The sequence below is a fragment of the Nicotiana attenuata genome, unplaced genomic scaffold, assembly GCF_001879085.1.
Source record: "Nicotiana attenuata strain UT unplaced genomic scaffold, NIATTr2, whole genome shotgun sequence".
Taxonomy (NCBI): Eukaryota; Viridiplantae; Streptophyta; class Magnoliopsida; order Solanales; family Solanaceae; genus Nicotiana; species Nicotiana attenuata.
The window spans coordinates 31,776-50,077 of NW_017675203.1; the positions used below are offsets into that span (position 1 = coordinate 31,776).

Sequence of the window (18,302 nt, forward strand, 5' to 3'; positions counted from 1 at the left end):
CCTTTCTCTTAGGCCTATAATCAGTTGGATATCCTATGATTTTGTAACAATTCTCCTTACTATGACCTTTCATTTTGCAGAAGTCACACTGAACATTGTAGTTCTTTCTAAACCTTGAGTTAGAATTAGACTTAGCACTATATAGTGCTGTTGATTCATAGGTATTAGGGTTCATAATAGGAGGAGGACCTAAAACACTAGCTGATGCAGCTACAGTTTGTTGACTTTCATCACTCATAAGCATGGCATAAGCTTGGTTCACTGTAGGTAAGGGCTTCATCATGAGGATTTGACTACGAGCTTGTGAATAGGAGTCATTCAAGCCCATCAAAAACTGATATACCTTTTGTTTTCGAAGATGCACAATAAACTCCCTTGTTTTTGCACAATCACAGTCAGGTGTAGGTATTATAGACTCAGATTCATCCCAGAGATCCTTAAGTTTTGAGTAGTATACAGAGATAGAGGATGTACCTTGACACAGAGTGGCGGTTTCCTTGTGTAAATTGTAACATCGAGTGTCGTTTACCTTATCAAATCTCTCCTGAAGATCTAGCCACACCTTTTGTGCATTAGTGGCATAGGCTATACCACTAATTAGTGATGGAGCCACTGAATTCATCAACCATGAGAGTACGATAGCGTTACACCTTTCCGACTGGTACCAGTACTTCTCGCGAAACCTCTCATTTGGCCATCGTCCATCAACAATTCCCAGCTTATTACGACCTAACAATGCAATTCGCATAGATCTATACCACAAGGAGTAATTATCAGTTCCAGTTAACTGGAATGAAATTAGAGAGATGCCACTGGTATCTCTAGGTGCCAGATATAGAGGATGAGTCACTGCAACTGTAACTCCTTCCTCGAACTCATCGTCCGATGATGCATGCGATCTGATCTCAGCTGTGACAGTAGTGGCAGTGACATTCTCGTTAGTAGAAGTCGCATTCTCATCATCAATCGCCATAATCGAGATATTCTAGGTTTTTTCTCTCAGATCTGGAAACTATTGAGGTCACAATTGACTCAAAATAACAGAAAATTAACAGAGATAGAAGCAGAGAGGGGACTCTGGATCGATTTTGAGCTTCGATTCGGAGCTCAATGCTCTGATACCATGCTGAACTTTATGGAGGAACAGCCATGAATGAGCTCAAGCTAAGGAAGAGAAAATGGAAGAGAGAAAAGGAAGAAAGAGTAGAGAGAACAGAAGAAATCAATAGAACAGTAACTGCTCCTTTTTTCATTCATTTTATATGTACAGTAGAGTATATATATATATATACACGTGAGTAACTCACTTAACTACTTAGCTAGTCTTGGTAGATATAAATAGACTAAACTACCCCTACAAGCTTAAGTCACTCCTCTTTCCTTAACATGATTAGAAAAATATAGTTTATCTCTAGGTGTTACAACAAGTGATCTATCTTATTTTTAAGTTATTAGTTTCGCGTTTACAAGTTGTAGTTATAAATCTAAACTAAAACATACAACAATACAAAATTACTTGGATATTCCAGGATAACTACGTGATGAATGAGACGAAACCATTCTTTGACTTTCAAAAGATATCTTCCTAAAATCTAGAAAATGAACACTTCTAGTCTTTATTTTTCTTCTATCCAATTTGGATTTCCTTATTCTTGTTCACAAACGAATTCGAATTCAGATCTTAACACTACTTTTTAATTTTCTTGATCTTTTTGGTCTTCTATTCTTGTTCCAATATATTATTGATAATCCTCTACATCATCATTATATCAAAAAAAGGGGCAGCCCGGTGCACAAAGCATCTCGCATTCATGTACGGTTCCGGGAAGAGCAATATCCCAAGGGATGTGATATAGATAGCCTAACCTAACGAAAGTATTAATGACTGCTTCCAAGACTCGAACTTATAACCTATAGCTTAATCATATCAATTCGTTAGTGTTTTTTTTTTTAGAACTCTTCTATATATAATAATTGGTTAAATTTGCCTTGTTGAAAGTAGCATAAAGGAGCATTTAAAACTGATCTAAAGGCTTCATATGCATGGATGAAATGAGCGTTCATTGATCAAGAAATTAAATGCCAGAAGAAATATTTCAAAACAATACATACTGTAGACAACATCTAAAGGGAACATCACACACCGTACTTAGAATTCAAATAACATTTTCATGACAACCCAAAGGACACATCACACACCAAATTAAAGACAACATTAAACAAAGCAGAAGACGAGAAAACGACATAGTTTTAGAACAAACAAACATGTTGCACGCATTTCTTATTTTGCAAACCATAGCTATATCTCCACCACCAAGCTTCAAATTGCACCATTATTCTGTAGAGCAGATTAGATGTTCGTTTTGCGTTTAAGAGCTACGAATAAACTTATTGCTTCACCAGAAAGCAAGTCAAGATATGCATCCTCAAGTTTTTGTGTGTAGAGATGAAAGAGTTTGTCCAATATTTTTGGACCAAACTTTTCTTCAATCAGTCCCTCAGTTATAGCCCTTATGTGCACAGACGCATCTTTAGCAGTCAGACCATTGATTGGTGATGTTTCCTTTGGCAGAATCTCCAGTTTTTCTATGTCAAAACATCCATTTCTTGTAATTGCTTCTTCTATTTCAGATGGAGACGTGCTGTACACTGGTATATTGAATGCATCCACCTCGTCTTCCTCAATCTCATTCTCACCCTGCAAATTAAATTTGCTAAGTGAAACTAATAACCTAAAAAATTAATGATTTCTTAGTTAAGTTTGTCGTGCTTCGTGTCACATATGGTTAGACTTTAACATGTCTATAACAACTCAATTAGTTTTGCCAAATGATCATCAAATCAGAGGCAAATATAGGATTTAAAGACCATATATAGTCCGTATGAAATGTTTAAGACTTTTCTTCTTTAAATATTACTACTCCCTCTGCTTCAAAAAAGATTGACACTATTTTCTTATTAGTCCGTTTCAAAAAAATTAGCATCTTTCAATATTTACTTAATAAGCGGCATTCATAGCTACACAAGTGACATGACAAGGTTTAAAAAGTTTTCTAATCACACAAATGCTATAGATTATTTAAGACCACATATTTCAAAAGACTTCTCTTCTATATTAAGGTTTGTGCCAAGTCAAACTAAGAAACGGAGGGAGTACTATATATATATAAAGATATGCAGTTCAATTTATGTGAGTATACCTGCTTGGCCAAATCCACAAAACATGAACCCAAAGTGTCAGCTAACATATTGTAGATCACCTTAGAATGAGGAGTTCCATCGGGTCGGGCTGGAACAGTGATAAACACTAACCCTCCAGGGACTACCTCTTGTGCCCTAGCGTTCAAGAACGAGTCCATATCTTTCTCATATTGTCTTTCATATTCCCTAATCACTTCTTCCTTAGCATGGGAATAGTAAATTTTTCCTTTGTTCCAAGCAGGTGAAGTTTTGTCTTCAACCTCACTTGGAACTTTGGACAGAAAATGTAGACCATAAGAGCAGTTAACAATATGAAGAGATTCATCAGGAAAAACACGATCGTAGAAAGAACCCACAGCAGCAGCAGCATAATAGGGCTTATTTGTTGGGAGAGATGCGAAAAGGGTATTGAAATCATTAAAGGAATGGTCACTAAAGAAAACTTGAATTTTAGGTATTTTAGTGTCATTTTTGTTCTGGAACTTTAGCTCCACAGATTCCACGATGTTTTGTACTGAAATAAATGTGTTAGGTCCGGTTGAACAACCCATATCAGTGATCTGAAATATTCCCCGCTGTATATTAAGGCTTTCAACTTGGAGTTTCTCCGCCACCACTGCATTCACGAGCTGCTTAGTAGCACGAACAACACGTCTCTGCAGAAATTAAACATCAAAATAATTGTTAATATCAATATTTAACTTACGTACATTAAAAAGGCAGCTCGATGCACTAAGCTCCCGCTATGCGTGGGGTTCAGGGAAGGGCCGGACCACAAGGGTCTATTGTACCCTGCATTTCTATACGAGACAGTTTCCATGACTTGAACCTGTGACCTCATGGTAATGTGGATTAAGCCAAGACTCCACTTCAACTTTTAACTTACGTATATTGATTATGTAAACTTATTTTTGTACAGTACTATCAAGTTTAATTTAACTTGTTCTCATCAACTTGTGAATTATGTCTCATTTGCATGTATTATTAATGCATGTGTTTACTATAGGGTAGGAAGAAATAAAACCTGATAGGCGGAATTTTTCTTGTAGCTGAAAGGGCTAGCTCCACTAGCCATAGGAAATTCATGAGAGCTGTTGATATTCCTTTCGACAGCCATTTCCAAACCTATGAATGTGAATATGTGATAATATAAAATACTTATAAATCAATGCTCTGTGTATTTCTGTGTGATGAATAGCTTCGTGATGGCCACTATTTATAGCCCATAGACACCTAGTTTTTCTATCTTTTAAAAAAAAAATTGTTACATGCATGGTCGACTGATTATAAAAAGGAGAAGGATTTGAAATGAGAGTTCGATCATTACTGACAAAAGAGATAAGTTAAATATAATCATAAGTAGTTGAAGCCAAATAAGGAAAATATGTTTTGTGCTAAAAAGAGGGAAAAAATAGGAAAGGAAAATATAAAAAGCCTGTCAAGCTATATCATGCTAATGCATGCCAATGCTCCATCCGTTTCATTTTAAATGATTTAATTTGACTTGACATAAATTTTAAGAAAAAAAGAAGAAGGATTTTAAAATATGTGATCTTAAAGGCTTAAAGGACAAAAGCTCGGTGAAGTCATAAACTTATAATATTGTGTGGCTATAAAAGCTTCTCATTAAGGTAAAGTGGGTAAAACAAAAAGTTTAAAATTAAATTATTTCTAGATATAGAAATATGTCATTTCTTTTGCAACAAATTAATAAGAAAAGTGTGTCATTTAAATTGAAACGAAGAAGTATTTAATTAGTGTATATAGCATATTTCGGATGAATTAACTACGGCCACTACCCACTCACTGTTGTTATGTGGTTGCGATTTATAGTTTTACAATCCTCTAGTTTGGTGAGTCTTTGAATGTTCATTTGAGGATTAATTATAAATGGTCACTAAACTTTCACCTTATTACGCTAAAATTGATAAACTATGTTTTGTACGTAAAAGTCAATTAATTTTATGTAAGTATTACAAAAGTGAATAAACAATTTTTAACGAAAAAATCACTCAATTTTGTTTGAGTACAATATTTAACATAGATCTTGGTTAAATTATTAACTGTACAATATTACTAATCGAGAAAGAGGTAGCTAGTCTAAATGATCTTGGTTTCAAGTTATATTTCGAAAAGTGGTAATAGTAATATTACTTGTAAATTACCTTAGTAGGAAAACTGTTTCGCGTTTAACACTAATCTTGTCAGTGAAATCTTACTGTTTATAACGGAAAGACTCTCCATAAATGAAACCACATTTTTGTCACAGAAAAAAACAGACTGTTTATAAAGGAAACACTTTCCAAAAATGAATTTACAATTAGTATGACGAAAGAAAAGGCAAATACTAAAGGGGGAAAGGGACAAAATACGAGGAAAATAGAGCTTCAGAGGTTTTTGGAGAGCAGTGCGCAAACTCTAGATCTGTACTTTCACATTGTTTAATAGGGCCACATATATGGTTGTGTATTGCCAGTTGAATTATTCTAATTGCTTATTTCACTCGAAGAATACAATGCATTAAAGAAGACCGATATTTAATTTAGAAAGCACGAATATTATTGCATTTCCAGACATGCACAGCTGTAGTAGCAACTTTCAATTAGTTTCACCCAAAAGAAAAACTTGCAGTTAGTTTAGTTNCGAGTGTAAATTTTTCTAGGTGAGGGTATCTAGTTTCGGCCTCACCTAAGGTCCTACTAACAAATAAATTGGAAATTGCGTACCCTGTTCTTCTCGGACTAGGACTCCACTTACCGCTATTTCCGATACCGCTAGGTACAAGTACAGTCGTTCTTCCTCCCTTGGCGTGTGAAGCAATGACAGGCTCGACAAGTATCGCTTAAGTTTCTAAAGCTCGTTGACATTCTGTGGTCCATGTGAAGTTGTTCTTCTTTTTTAGCATTGAGAAAAATCGATGACTTTTATCGGACGACCTCGAGATGAATCACCCCAGGGCTTCAATGTGCCTGTTTAGCCTTTGTACAGCCTTCACATTATCCACTACCATGATATCCTCGATAGCTTTGATCTTATCGAGGTTGATCTCGATCTCTCAATTGGATACCACGAATCTGAGAAATTTACCAGACCCGACCCTGAATGCACATTTTTCTGGATTCAGCTTCATGTTGTACTTCTTCAATATACTGAAGGTTTCCTACAAATGCTTTAAATGGTCCCCTGCTTGCAGGGACTTAACTAGCATATCATCAATATAAACTTACATGGTTTTTCCTATTTGTTCTTCGAACATTAGGTTACTAATCGAGAAAGAGGTAGCTAGTCTAAATGATCTTGGTTTCAAGTTATATTTCGAAAAGTTGTAATAGTAATATTACTTGTAAATTACCTTAGTAGGAAAACTGTTTCGCGTTTAACACTAATCTTGTCAGTGAAATCTTACTGTTTATAACGGAAAGACTCTCCATAAATGAAACCATATTTTTGTCAGAGAAAAAAACAGACTGTTTATAAAGGAAATACTTTCCAAAAATGAATTTACAATTAGTATGACGAAAGAAAAGGCAAATACTAAAGGGGGAAAGGGACAAAATACGAGGAAAATAGAGCTTCAGAGGTTTTTGGAGAGCAGTGCGCAAACTCTAGATCTGTACTTTCACATTGTTTAATAGGGCCACATATATGGTTGTGTATTGCCAGTTGAATTATTCTAATTGCTTATTTCACTCGAAGAATACAATGCATTAAAGAAGACCGATACTTAATTTAGAAAGCACGAATATTATTGCATTTCCAGACATGCACAGCTGTAGTAGCAACTTTCAATTAGTTTCACCCAAAAGAAAAAACTTGCAGTTAGTTAGTTTTAATAGCCAGTCAGTTGTAACANGGCTAAGGGACGAGTCCGAAAATGAAGAAAAAGAGGAATCAAATCCGGTAGCCCGTGTACATGATGGTGCTTCGATACAAAATCCCTCTGTATGGGAGGAGGTTAACGAGGGAGCTTCGACCGTGGTTCCCGAACCAGAAAGAGTTGAGGCCACTCCGTCCCAGGCTGAGATGGTCGAGAGAGAGACTGGGGGCGAGGCTTCTTGAGTGGCGGAAGATGTTCCGAATGACAAGCTTGGTGTGATCGATATTTCTGGGTCCCCTCGGATTTTGGACGCCACGATCCATGAGGCTAATATTTTATAAGGTCGCCCTTGCGAGGGTCCTAAGGGAACGGTCGATATCCATGGCTTCTTGGATGGGGTTGAGTTTGATGCTTTGGGAGATGTCATCGAGCTTGGTGACTTATCGATTCCAAAGAAAACATCGTCCCCGGGTGCTACTGGGTCTTTGTCGAGCCCAAAATTGGTGGATCGATTCCTGGCCCCAAGTGTTAACCTCGACCGTAGGCGAAATATAGTGTTTTCCGTACCAGAGGATGCCCGGGTATTCTCCCCCCCGTGGGGATTGCCAGCTATCTAAGTGCTTAGTGACCGAGGAAGACCAAGCTGTGATGAATGCGGTGGGAGCCGCTTGCCTGTTCAACGAGGCCCAACTTGCTCTGAATCGGGTAACTTCGAGGGTCATTCCATTATCTCTTTTAAACTTGGAGTCGTAGGTGATTCTAACATTTTCTTCCTCGCTTATAGGATTCGGTGTTTCATCACGAGGCTTTCCTTCGAATTCGGGAGGAGCGCGAGGCTGAGTCGGGACCTCACTGAGAAAAGTGACACTTATAAGCTTCTCAGTGACGACCCGGGATGAGCATGCTGAGATGGCCGAACAGGTATTCTGAGTGTTTCACGATAATGAAGAAGAATTGGAGATAATGACTAACGATCCAATTCTGCAGGTCCGGCAGAGGCTCGAACAGATCGGGGATCTTCAGATAAATAGATGCAATTCGAGCCCGAGGCTGAAGAGTTCAAGAAGAATATGGATATCTTAGCCTCGAAAAAGGAGGCCGTCCAAGCAGAGTTGGAGTCGGCCGAGTCCCAGCTCCAGGTTGCAAGAGAGAGAACCTCGGTGCAAGAAAAGAAAATCGAGGAGCTTCAGTCCCAGTTAGCTAACTTGGCTAATGAGCTCGAGGCGGCTAAATCTGAGGTGGCCGCGGCCAACACTAAAGCCAATGCTACTGCGACCCAGTATAAGGTTGATGTTGGGGCCATCCAGGCGCAGGCCAAAAGCATGGTGGATCATGTAAAGTTGAAAGCTCAAAGGGAAGCCCTCGAGGAAGTCCATGCTCAAGGCTTCGATATACAGGCTGCACTCAAGAACGCCAAAGCAGAGGAAGCTAGGGCTCGAAATCTAGCCTTTCCCGAGGAAGACTCGGATAGTTTAAGTGAGTCTGAAGGTGGGGAAGATACCGAGGATGGAGATGCTGCCTCTGATGAAGACCAGGCCACTTAGGCCTTTAGGTTTTTTTTTCTTTTGCATCTTTTTGACCATTTCGGTCGTTGTAGATTTTGTATTAGGCCGATTTGGCCTTTAGAGTTTTTTGTTTTTCTTTTTGCATCTTTTTGAGTCCATTTCGGCCATTGTAGATTTTGTATTAGGCCGATTTGGCCTTTGTTCAAAAATATTGTATATAAATATAAGGCTTTTCTTTCCCTTTCGTTCTCAAATTTTCCCTTTGCTTTATTATTTGTATTCACAAAGGTTAGAATGCCTTTGCATGAAGCAATAAGATTATGTTCGAGGGTTCGAACAAACCTTGACTTTATTGCCTTTATGGGTTAAGGCGTTATCGGGGTTCGATGTTACCAAAGTTTTCTCCTGAAAATATCTTAAGTTTGAGATTCTGCCGAGGGTAGCCTTTAGAACCGGTAGTGAAAGAATTTTATTTTTTCTTTTTCGAAGGCCTATTTTTGTAACGGATTTTGGACGTCTCCGAACCATGTTAAATTGGCCGTAGCCTTTTATTTCGGGCATAGCCCAGTGAGCTTGCTTTCCCGAGTTATCCAGGATTGCCTAAGATAACAGTCCCCGAGTGGTTTTGGCCGTGGACTTTAAAATCGGGGTTGCCTAAGAGGTCTTATTTCCCGACACTCAATAGTTTGATCTGTTCGAGTTTATATTTGGGATGGCAGTCCCCGAGTGTGGGAGTGATCATTCGATCTCTGCTTATAATCGACCCTTGAGCTCGTATCCATAATAGATCGAAAGTACAGAACTGTAAAGTAGAAAAAAATTTCTAAGGAATGAGATAATCGCAAGGAAAAATACTTCTCTTTATTCTTGTGAAAAATAATTACACATGCGTACATGTTTTGTACCAGGGCTCGAGCAACTTATGTGGGCACGATTCATTTGACCGTTTTTCCCTTACAACAAATCTCACCTATCGAGACCCCGCTATTATGAAGTAATTTCCTCGCAAGCAAGTCGACATCCAAGGGCAATGCCCCCCAGTATTCGAGGTTGATTGTAGAGGAACCTCGGATACTGTTAGTGCTATCTTTGACACCGATCCATGATTGGCCTTTTTTTCTAAGTTAGCACAATCCACTGTTGCCTCGTTAAAAACCTTGCTGAAAACCCCAATTGGGACAAAAACGATTCAAGGGAAAAAGAGTGCAACGCGTGATTTTAGACCTAAAGGCTTCGTGTTGCTCCTTGTCGATAACCTGCAAGTGTTAGTCAAAAAATAGAAAGAATTTAAATGGGGTCGTACTCAGCAGTAATATCATTTAAGATGAGTTACGTTCCAATTGTTCGGTAGTTGTTCTCCGTCCATCGTTCCGAGCTTATAAGACCATTTCCTAGTGATCTCGAGAATCTGGTACAGTCCTTCCCAGTTCGGACCCAATTTCTCTTCGTTTGGATTTTGGGTGTTCAATGTGACCTTCCTCAGCACTAAGTCCCCGACATTAAAATATCAAAGGTTGTCCTTCGATTGTAATACCTTTCTGTTGCCTCTGGGCGGCCAATCGAACAAAGGCAGCTTTATGCCGTTCATCTAATAGCTCCAGGCTTGTATTCATGGCCTCGTCATTCGATTCCTTCGTTGCATATCGAAATCTGATGCTCGGCTCCTCGACTTCGACCGATATTAAAGCTTCAGTGCCATAAACCAATGAGAAAGGGGTGGACCTGATACTAGGTTCTAAAGTTGTGCAATACGCCTAGAGAACTTTGGGCAAGATCTCTCTCCATTTTCCCGTGGCATCGGTCAACCTTTTCTTGAGGTTTTGGATTATGGTTTTGTTGGTTGATTCAGCTTGTCCATTCCCACTAGGGTAATAAGGTGTTGATAAGATCCTTTTGATCTTATGGTCTTCGAGAAATTTGGTCACCTTGCTGCCGATAAACTGTTTTTCATTGTCACATGCAATTTCAGATGGTATTCCAAATCGATATATGATGTGGTCCCAAATAAAGTCGTTGAGTTCCTTCTCCTTGATCTTCTGGTAGGCTTGTGCTTCAACCCACTTAGAGAAATAGTCAGTCATAAATAAAACAAATTCAGCCTTACCTGGTGCCGATGGAAGAGGGCCGACAATGTCCATCCCCCACTTCATGAATAGCCACGGCGATACAACCAAGTGCAGCAGCTCCCCGGGTTGATGAATCATCGGAGCATGTCTTTGACATTTATCACATTTTTGCACAAACTCCTTCACATCTTTTTCCATATCGACCCAGTAATAGCCGGCTCTGATTACCTTTCGAACCAATAATTCGGCGCCCGAGTTGTTCCCGTATATGCCTTCATGGACTTCCCTCAAAACGTACTCGGTATCTCCCCGGTCCCAGACATATTGCTAGCGGACTATCAAACGTTCTCTTGAGCAAGGTTCCATCTTCGGACAAGCTAAATCGGGCTGCCTTTGTGTGCATGGTCCTCGATTCCTTTGGATCTGAAGGAAGTTTTTCGATCTTCAAATACTCTATGTATTTGTTTCTCCAATCCCAAGTCAAGCTTGTGGAGTTTATTTAAGCATGACCTTCTTCTACTATCGACCTCATAAGCTGTATGACTGCCCCCGAGTTGAGCTCGTCGTACTCGACCGATGATCCCAAGTTCGCGAGGGCTTCAGCCTCACTGTTTTGATCTCCAGGCATGTGCTGCAAAGTCCACCCTTTGAACCGATGTAATGTTACCTGTAGCTTGTCTAGGTATCTTTGCATTCGCTCATCTCTTACTTCGAACGTTCTATTAACTTGGTTCACTATAAGGAGGGAGTCAGACTTAGCTTCGATCACCTCCGCCCCCAAGCCTTTGGCCAGTTCGAGTCCTGCAATCATGGCCTCATATTCGGCCTCGTTGTTAGTCAATATTACAGTTCTAATAGATTGTCTAACTATATTGCCGGTGGGTGGCTTCAGTACGATGCCAAGTCCGGGCCCTTTTACATTCGAGGCACTGTCCGTAAAGAGGGTCCAGATTCCCGAAAATGTTCCCGAGTTTATCAACAACTCTCTTTCGACTTCGGTTATTAGGGCCGGTGTAAAGTCAGCCACGAAATCTTCCAAAATTTGAGATTTGATGGCTGTTCGAGGTTGATATTAGATATCGTACCCGCTAATTCCTACGGCCCATTTGGCCAACCATCCCGAGAGTTCGGGTTTATGCATTATATTTTGTAAAGGGTAGGTTGTCATAACACATATAGGATGGCACTGAAAAATACAATTTCTATTTCCTAGAGTCACTAAGCAAGGCGAGTGTAAATTTTTCTAGGTGAGGGTATCTAGTTTCGGCCTCACCTAAGGTCCTACTAACAAATAAATTGGAAATTGCGTACCCTGTTCTTCTCGGACTAGGACTCCACTTACCGCTATTTCCGATACCGCTAGGTACAAGTACAGTCATTCTTCCTCCCTTGGCGTGTGAAGCAATGACAGGCTCGACAAGTATCGCTTAAGTTCCTCTAAAGCTCGTTGACATTCTGGGGTCCATGTGAAGTTGTTCTTCTTTTTTAGCAGTGAGAAAAATCGATGACTTTTACCGGACGACCTCGAGATGAATCACCCCAGGGCTTCAATGCGCCCGTTTAGCCTTTGTACAGCCTTCACATTATCCACTACCATGATATCCTCGATAGCTTTGATCTTATCGAGGTTGATCTTGATCTCTCAATTGGATACCACGAATCTGAGAAATTTACCAGACCCGACCCTGAATGCACATTTTTCTGGATTCAGCTTCATGTTGTACTTCTTCAATATACTGAAGGTTTCCTGCAAATGCTTTAAATGGTCCCCTGCTTGCAGGGACTTAACTAGCATATCATCAATATAAACTTCCATGGTTTTTCCTAGCATATCATCAATATAAAAGAACGAGGGACCCCGAAGTCATCATCTTCGTCAATCCCTTGCTTGTCTGATTGGGTCGAAGCTGGCATCGATGTTTGCCTTTTGGCTTCCTGTTTCGCTTTCGAACCTGAGTCCTTTGCCGATGAGAGTGTTGATATCGTAATTACTTCATCGATGGCAAACATCTCCTTCACGGCAAGTTGCTCCCCGTCAACCGTCTTTATCCCCTATGGTGTTGGGAATTTTAATAAAACTTGGTGAAGGGTCGAAGGTACAACCCTCATGTTGTGGATCCATGGTCTCCCAAACAGGGCGTTGTATCTCATGTCCCCCTCGATTACATAGAACTTGGTTTCCTAGGTGGTACCGACAACATTTACCGGCAATGTTATCTCTCCCTTAGTAGTTTCCCAAGCCATGTTGAATCCATTCAGCACTCGGGCTACATGTACGATTTGATCTTGCAGGCCGAATTGTTCTACGACCCTCGACAAAATGATGTTAGCCGAGCTACCTGGATCAATTAGCACACATTTAAATCTAGTTTTATTCATAAGTACAGAGATTACTAGTGCATCATTATGAGGTTGCATTATTCCTTCTGCGTCCTCGTTGTTGAAAGATAGAGTCCCTTCTGGTAAGTAATCCCGAGTTCGTTTTTCTCATATGATTGACACTTTTGGTGCATTTCATCATCGGACCTTGAGGAACATCGACCCCTCCGACGATTATATGTATGACGTGATGGGGTTCGTCTTGTCCGTTTTGTTTGTTGGAATCACTGTTTCTAAGTGATTCTTAGCTCGGTCACTCAGAAATTCTCGAAGATGACCGTCACTGAATAAACGAGCTACTTCCTCCCTCAATTGTCGACAATCCTCTGTCCTGTGACCATGTGTGCCATGATATTTGCATATTTGGTTGGGATCCCTTTGTGCCGGATCAGTTTGCAGAGGTCAAGGCCAATTGGTATCTTTGATGCGTCCAATGGCCAATATGATGGCAGTTGCGTCTACATTAAAGTTGTACTCTGACAATCGTGGTGCTTCTTTGGGAGCGATAGATCTATCGAAGCCGTTTTTACTCATGAGTCCCCGTGAACTTTGACCTCGATCATTTCTCCTTTCATTTCGTGCAGAATTTTGCCCAGATCCACTGCCTCTACGGTCTCCATTATAAGGCTGATATCGATCTCTGTTCGACCTTGGTTCTCGGTCTGTATCCCTCTTGATTCTATCGACGGGTCTGATAGGATAAACAGGCCCCGAAGGAGACCCAGTTGTTCATCCTTGACCCCGATCTTCGACTTATACCCATTGTGCACATCAGCCCAAGTGACAGTTGGGTATTCGATCAAATTCTGCTTCAACTGTTGTGAAGCCATTGAACTTCGAACGTTGAGACCTTGAGTGAAAGATTGAACATCCCAATCGTCAGTGACCGATGGCAAGTCCATCCGTTTCATTTGGAATCGAGACACGAATTCTCTGAGCATCTCGTTGTCCTTCTGCCTTGCCTTGAAAAGGTCCGACTTCCTGGTTGCGACCTTAATGGCCTCGATGTGTGCCTTTACAAAAGAATCTGCAAGCATAACAAATGAGTCAATAGAATTAGGAGGTAAATTATGATATCATAGTACCCTTCGGTAGAGTCTCCCCGATTTTCTTCAGCAAGACGGATTCGATATCGTCATCTTCCAAGTCATTTCCTTTGATAGCACACGTATAGGAGGTGACGTGTTCGTTTGGATCATTCGTCTCATTATACTTAGGAATCTCGCACATACGGAACTTCTTGGGGATTGTCTTCGGAGCTTCACTCGGGGGGAAAGGTTTTTGTACGAACCTTTTGTAATCTAATCCTTTCAATATCGGTGGTACCCCCGGGATTTGGTCGACCCTGGAGTTATAGGTTTTCACCTTCTTGTCGTTTTCCTCGATCTTCTTTTCCCCTGTCTCGATTCGCTTTCTCAGTTCTTCGAGCATCTTTATGATAGTAGGATCGGCCTCTGATTCCTTTTCGTTTGATTTCCTCGAAACCTATTCGACCCTGTGCACGATTTCCTAGGATGGCTCGAGTTCGACCCCACTCGGTGTGTGGTTCTGGTTTTGGAGCTGGACTATTGCTTTTTGTTGAGCGTGCAACATTTCGAAGATTACCCGCAGGCTGATCCCGCCATTTTCACCGCCACGTGCGCTCTGAGTAGCTGATCGGGCATCCCCACGGATGCTGCTTTCGGGATCGGCGACCAAATTTCCATTGATGGATACATGCGAACTGACATCGATTGGATCTACAGCCGGAATTCCATCGAGGCCAATAGGGGGTACAATGTTTCCTGGTGCAATGTTGTCATTTTCGTCATGGTGGCCGTGATCATTGTCAATGTGTTGAGGTGCTAACTGAGAGTTTGACATTTTTTAATTCTGTAATCAAAGATACTTCAAAGAACAAGTGTAAAAAAGTATGTGTTACGAAAGTTTGTACCAGGTAACCACTATTATCCTTAGCCCCACGGTGCGCGCCAAACTGTTTATCCTAAAATCGGATAACAATTGAATTTATACGCGGTTTTAAGGACACGGATATAACTTGGTACAAATTGAAAAGAATAAATTAGTATTGAAATAGACAATTAAAGAATAAATGCAAACCACAAAAATTGAAAATCTCTGGCATTCGAGTTCGGTCACCCTTGAACCAAATATGTATCAACTGGCTTAAAAACAGAATAACAAGACAATGATAACTAGAGAATGACAGTATATTGCTTTGTATTGCGTGAAAGTGATGTGTTTACAAATGATCGGACTCCCCTTTATATAGTAGGGGAGTCCTATTCTAAGTACAACTCTATATGAGGTAAGAATTCTCATGATTGGCTAATTAATCAGCCCCTTCTTGATACGTGCCGGGATTTGCGTCGTGATCCACGCCCGATTGCAGATATTTTGTCTTTCGGTTATTCGAATGGTAAGCTTCCCTCGATCTTTATCTTGTTCGGTCTCGATCTTGGATGAACATAACTATAGTAAAAAATGGGCTTCATACAAATATTCCTTAGGAAAAATAAGTCTTCAGTTTGAGATGCAAGAAAAATTTCCCCGAAAAAAATGATACAAGAAAACGTTTTAATATAAAAGAAAATCATATAAGAGACTATTGATAAAGTTTTGACATAACAATAAAACTAATTCTCCAAACAATATATATTCAAGGTAAAAAGCAATTGATTTGAGCTGATACTACTTTTGGATAAAAGGTATTCTCCCTCTGTTTCAATTTATGTGAACCTGTTTGACTGTGCACGGTGTTTAAGAAAAAATGAAGAATTTTAAAATTTGTAGTCCTAAACAAGTCAAAAATAGGTCTAGAGTATTTGTGTGGTTATAAAAGCTTCTCCTTAAGGGTAGAATTGAAAGTTTAAGCCAAATTATTTTCAAATTTAGAAAGGGGTCATTCTTTTTGGAACAGACCAAAAAGAAAATAGGTTCACATAAACTGGAACAGAGGGAGTAACATATTTGGCAGAATACATCGCCAACCCCTTAAACTTGTCCTCCTTTTTCACAATAACACTTAATCTTGAGTCTGTTCCATTTGAACCCTATAACAAGGTTATTACTGTGTCACTTAGACACAAAAAACACACGGGCTTTTATAATCAAGCGCGTGCATATAAGCACTGGTAACATGTAATAGCTGACGAATAAGTTTAGTCCATGTGGAATTATTGTCCGCGTAAGATCCATGTGTACAACCCACCCCATATAATTATTTTTAATCTTTACAACCCCTTTGTAAAAAACCCTAACCTCACTCCCTTCTCCGTCTATCCTCTTCCCCCTTCCAAATCGACTGCTCCATTAGAGAGATTTTGGAATCATCTGCTACTTCTAATAAAAGATTGAAGCTAACAGCCTGAAATTCGTCCAAATTTCATTCCCGTCTTCGTTTATATCTACATCTTTTTATCTGAAGAAGTTGTGAAGTCGATTATTTAGGGTGGCCTTCAGCAAGAGTGTTGTCTCGAGTTAATCTTTTACTGGTATGTCTCGAGTTACTCTTTTACTGAGATTTTAGTTATTTATTAGGGTTTTTGTGTTAGTAATGGCGTTTTGGAAATTGTAGATATAAAAATAGGTTTTTTATTTCTTTTCTTCAAATCTTGATGATTGTGCTCACATGTTACTTTTTTTTGTTCACTTTAGGTTAAAATCATGTCAGTGGACCAATACATTCTTGTCTGCTTTCACCATGGTGGAACATTTACCGAATCTCCAGGTGCCAAATATGTCAATAATATAGAGATAAATCAGTTTTCTATTAACAAAGACCATTTCTCCTTGGTTGAACTTCAATATTACAAAAGGGGTTGGGTTATGCAACTGTTGGGGTTTTTATGTCTTTAACCCTAATACCAAAGAATTTGTCTTGGTGAAAAATGATGAACAACTATATAATATTGCTTGTTACTGTAAGGAGGGTATATTAGACATGTACATTTCACATGCTGTTGAGATAATTCCTGATAGTGTGGCCCTAATTGGATATTTATGTGGTCCAGAGATTGTTAAAGAAAGTAACAACACAATAAATAATCCATCTAGGGCAACACTAGAAGATGGTCTAAACAGTATAAATGGACCACAACCTGTTGAAGAGCCTCTACTTGAAGAGTTTGAGACTGGTATTGATGAGGAAGGGGCTGTTGGTGGTGGGGAAGATTCTTCTGGTAATGTAGAAGCGAAAATTGCTAGTGTAGAGAATGTGACTAGTGGAGAAGGGGCTGGTGAGGAAGAGGTCGCTTCAGAGATAGCTAGTAGTGAGTCAGATCTTGATGAAGCTCCTGATGAGGATGATAGTGAAGTTGATGAAGAGGCTAGTACCATCAGAAATGAGAGGAGAACTAAAAAGAATGCTATCAGAAGCAAGAAATAGCCTGAAACTGCTAGTGTGCCTGTATGAGAAGCTGGAATTGATAGAGGTTTTGAAGATATAGGATTTAAACAAAAAAGGAAATATGTTGGCAGATTAGGAGGTGATGAGAAGTTCATTGACAGCTCTGATGCTGGCAGTGATGATACTGATGAAGAGGTAGAGGTGGATTTTGAGCCTGGTGTTGACCTTCCAAGTAGAAGGAAGAGCACAAATGTTAGATATGACACATCTATGAAGTGGCAATTTTTCAGTTTGACACGACATTTTAGAATGTTGGAGAATTTACGAAGGCAATGGCTGATTATGCAATAGAGTATAAAGTTCAACTGAAGCTTAAACCAAATGAGAAGGGTAGGGTAAGGGTGAAGTGTAAATCAAAAAAATGCAAATGGGAGTTGTATCTTCAGTTGATAGAGATTCTAGTGACTTTATGATCAAAAAGTACCATCCTGTTCATAAGTGTCAACTAGTGAACACCAACAAGATCTGTAATTCAAAATACATTGCCAACAAATTCAAGAAAGAACTTACTAATGCTCCTTATATGAGAATCTGGAAAATTCAAGAACTAGTTAGAGAGAGGTTGGGATTATATGTTGGAAGATTAGTAGCTTATAGAGCCAAACAGATTGTTCTCAGAAAGTTTACGGGAAACCAATCCTGGCAGCTCCTGTTTTGTAAAAATTGACAGAGGATCTAAGTCAGGTAAGAACCTATTTCAGTACTTCTATGTCTATTTTGATGCACTCAAGAAAGGTTGGTTAGAAAGATGTAGGAACATTATTGGTTTAGATGGTTGTTACCTAAAGGGAAGCTGCAAGGGTGAATTACTGGTGGCTGTGAGAAGAAATGGAAACCAATAGATATTTTCTATTGCTTGGGCTGTTGTACACCATGAAATAAAATATTCATGGAGTTGGTTCCTCAGTCACTTGATATAATATTTG

The 18,302-nt window shown here is 39.6% G+C and overlaps 2 protein-coding genes across 2 annotated transcripts in view; both read right to left on the reverse strand.

Moving 5' to 3' along the window:
- The window catches only part of LOC109219795, an 8,009-nt gene extending 7,036 nt beyond the window's left edge, over positions 1-973 (reverse strand). The window contains exon 1 of the mRNA XM_019384266.1: positions 67-973. Within this exon, the coding sequence (XP_019239811.1) occupies positions 67-973 (907 nt within the window). The remainder of the gene's footprint in view (positions 1-66) is intronic.
- A 1,069-nt stretch (positions 974-2,042) lies between these two features.
- Positions 2,043-4,403, reverse strand: LOC109219797 (probable S-adenosylmethionine-dependent methyltransferase At5g38100). The gene is made up of 3 exons (XM_019384270.1): positions 4,226-4,403; positions 3,201-3,857; positions 2,043-2,698 (listed from the first exon to the last, which is right to left on the reverse strand). Exons 1-3 carry the CDS (start codon positions 4,316-4,318, stop codon positions 2,351-2,353), a joined length of 1,098 nt encoding a protein of 365 aa, XP_019239815.1. The 5' UTR covers positions 4,319-4,403; the 3' UTR covers positions 2,043-2,350.
- Positions 4,404-18,302: the final 13,899 nt, after the last annotated feature.

Coding starts and splice junctions, on each gene's coding strand:
- LOC109219797 (XM_019384270.1), bottom strand. CDS start 4,318: ATGGCTGTCGAAAGGAATATCAACAGCTCTCATGAATTTCCTATGGCT. Junction 3,858..4,225: donor AGAAAAATTCCGCCTATCAG/GTTTTATTTCTT, acceptor TAATTTCTGCAG/AGACGTGTTGTTCGTGCTAC. Junction 2,699..3,200: donor TTGTGGATTTGGCCAAGCAG/GTATACTCACAT, acceptor TTTAATTTGCAG/GGTGAGAATGAGATTGAGGA.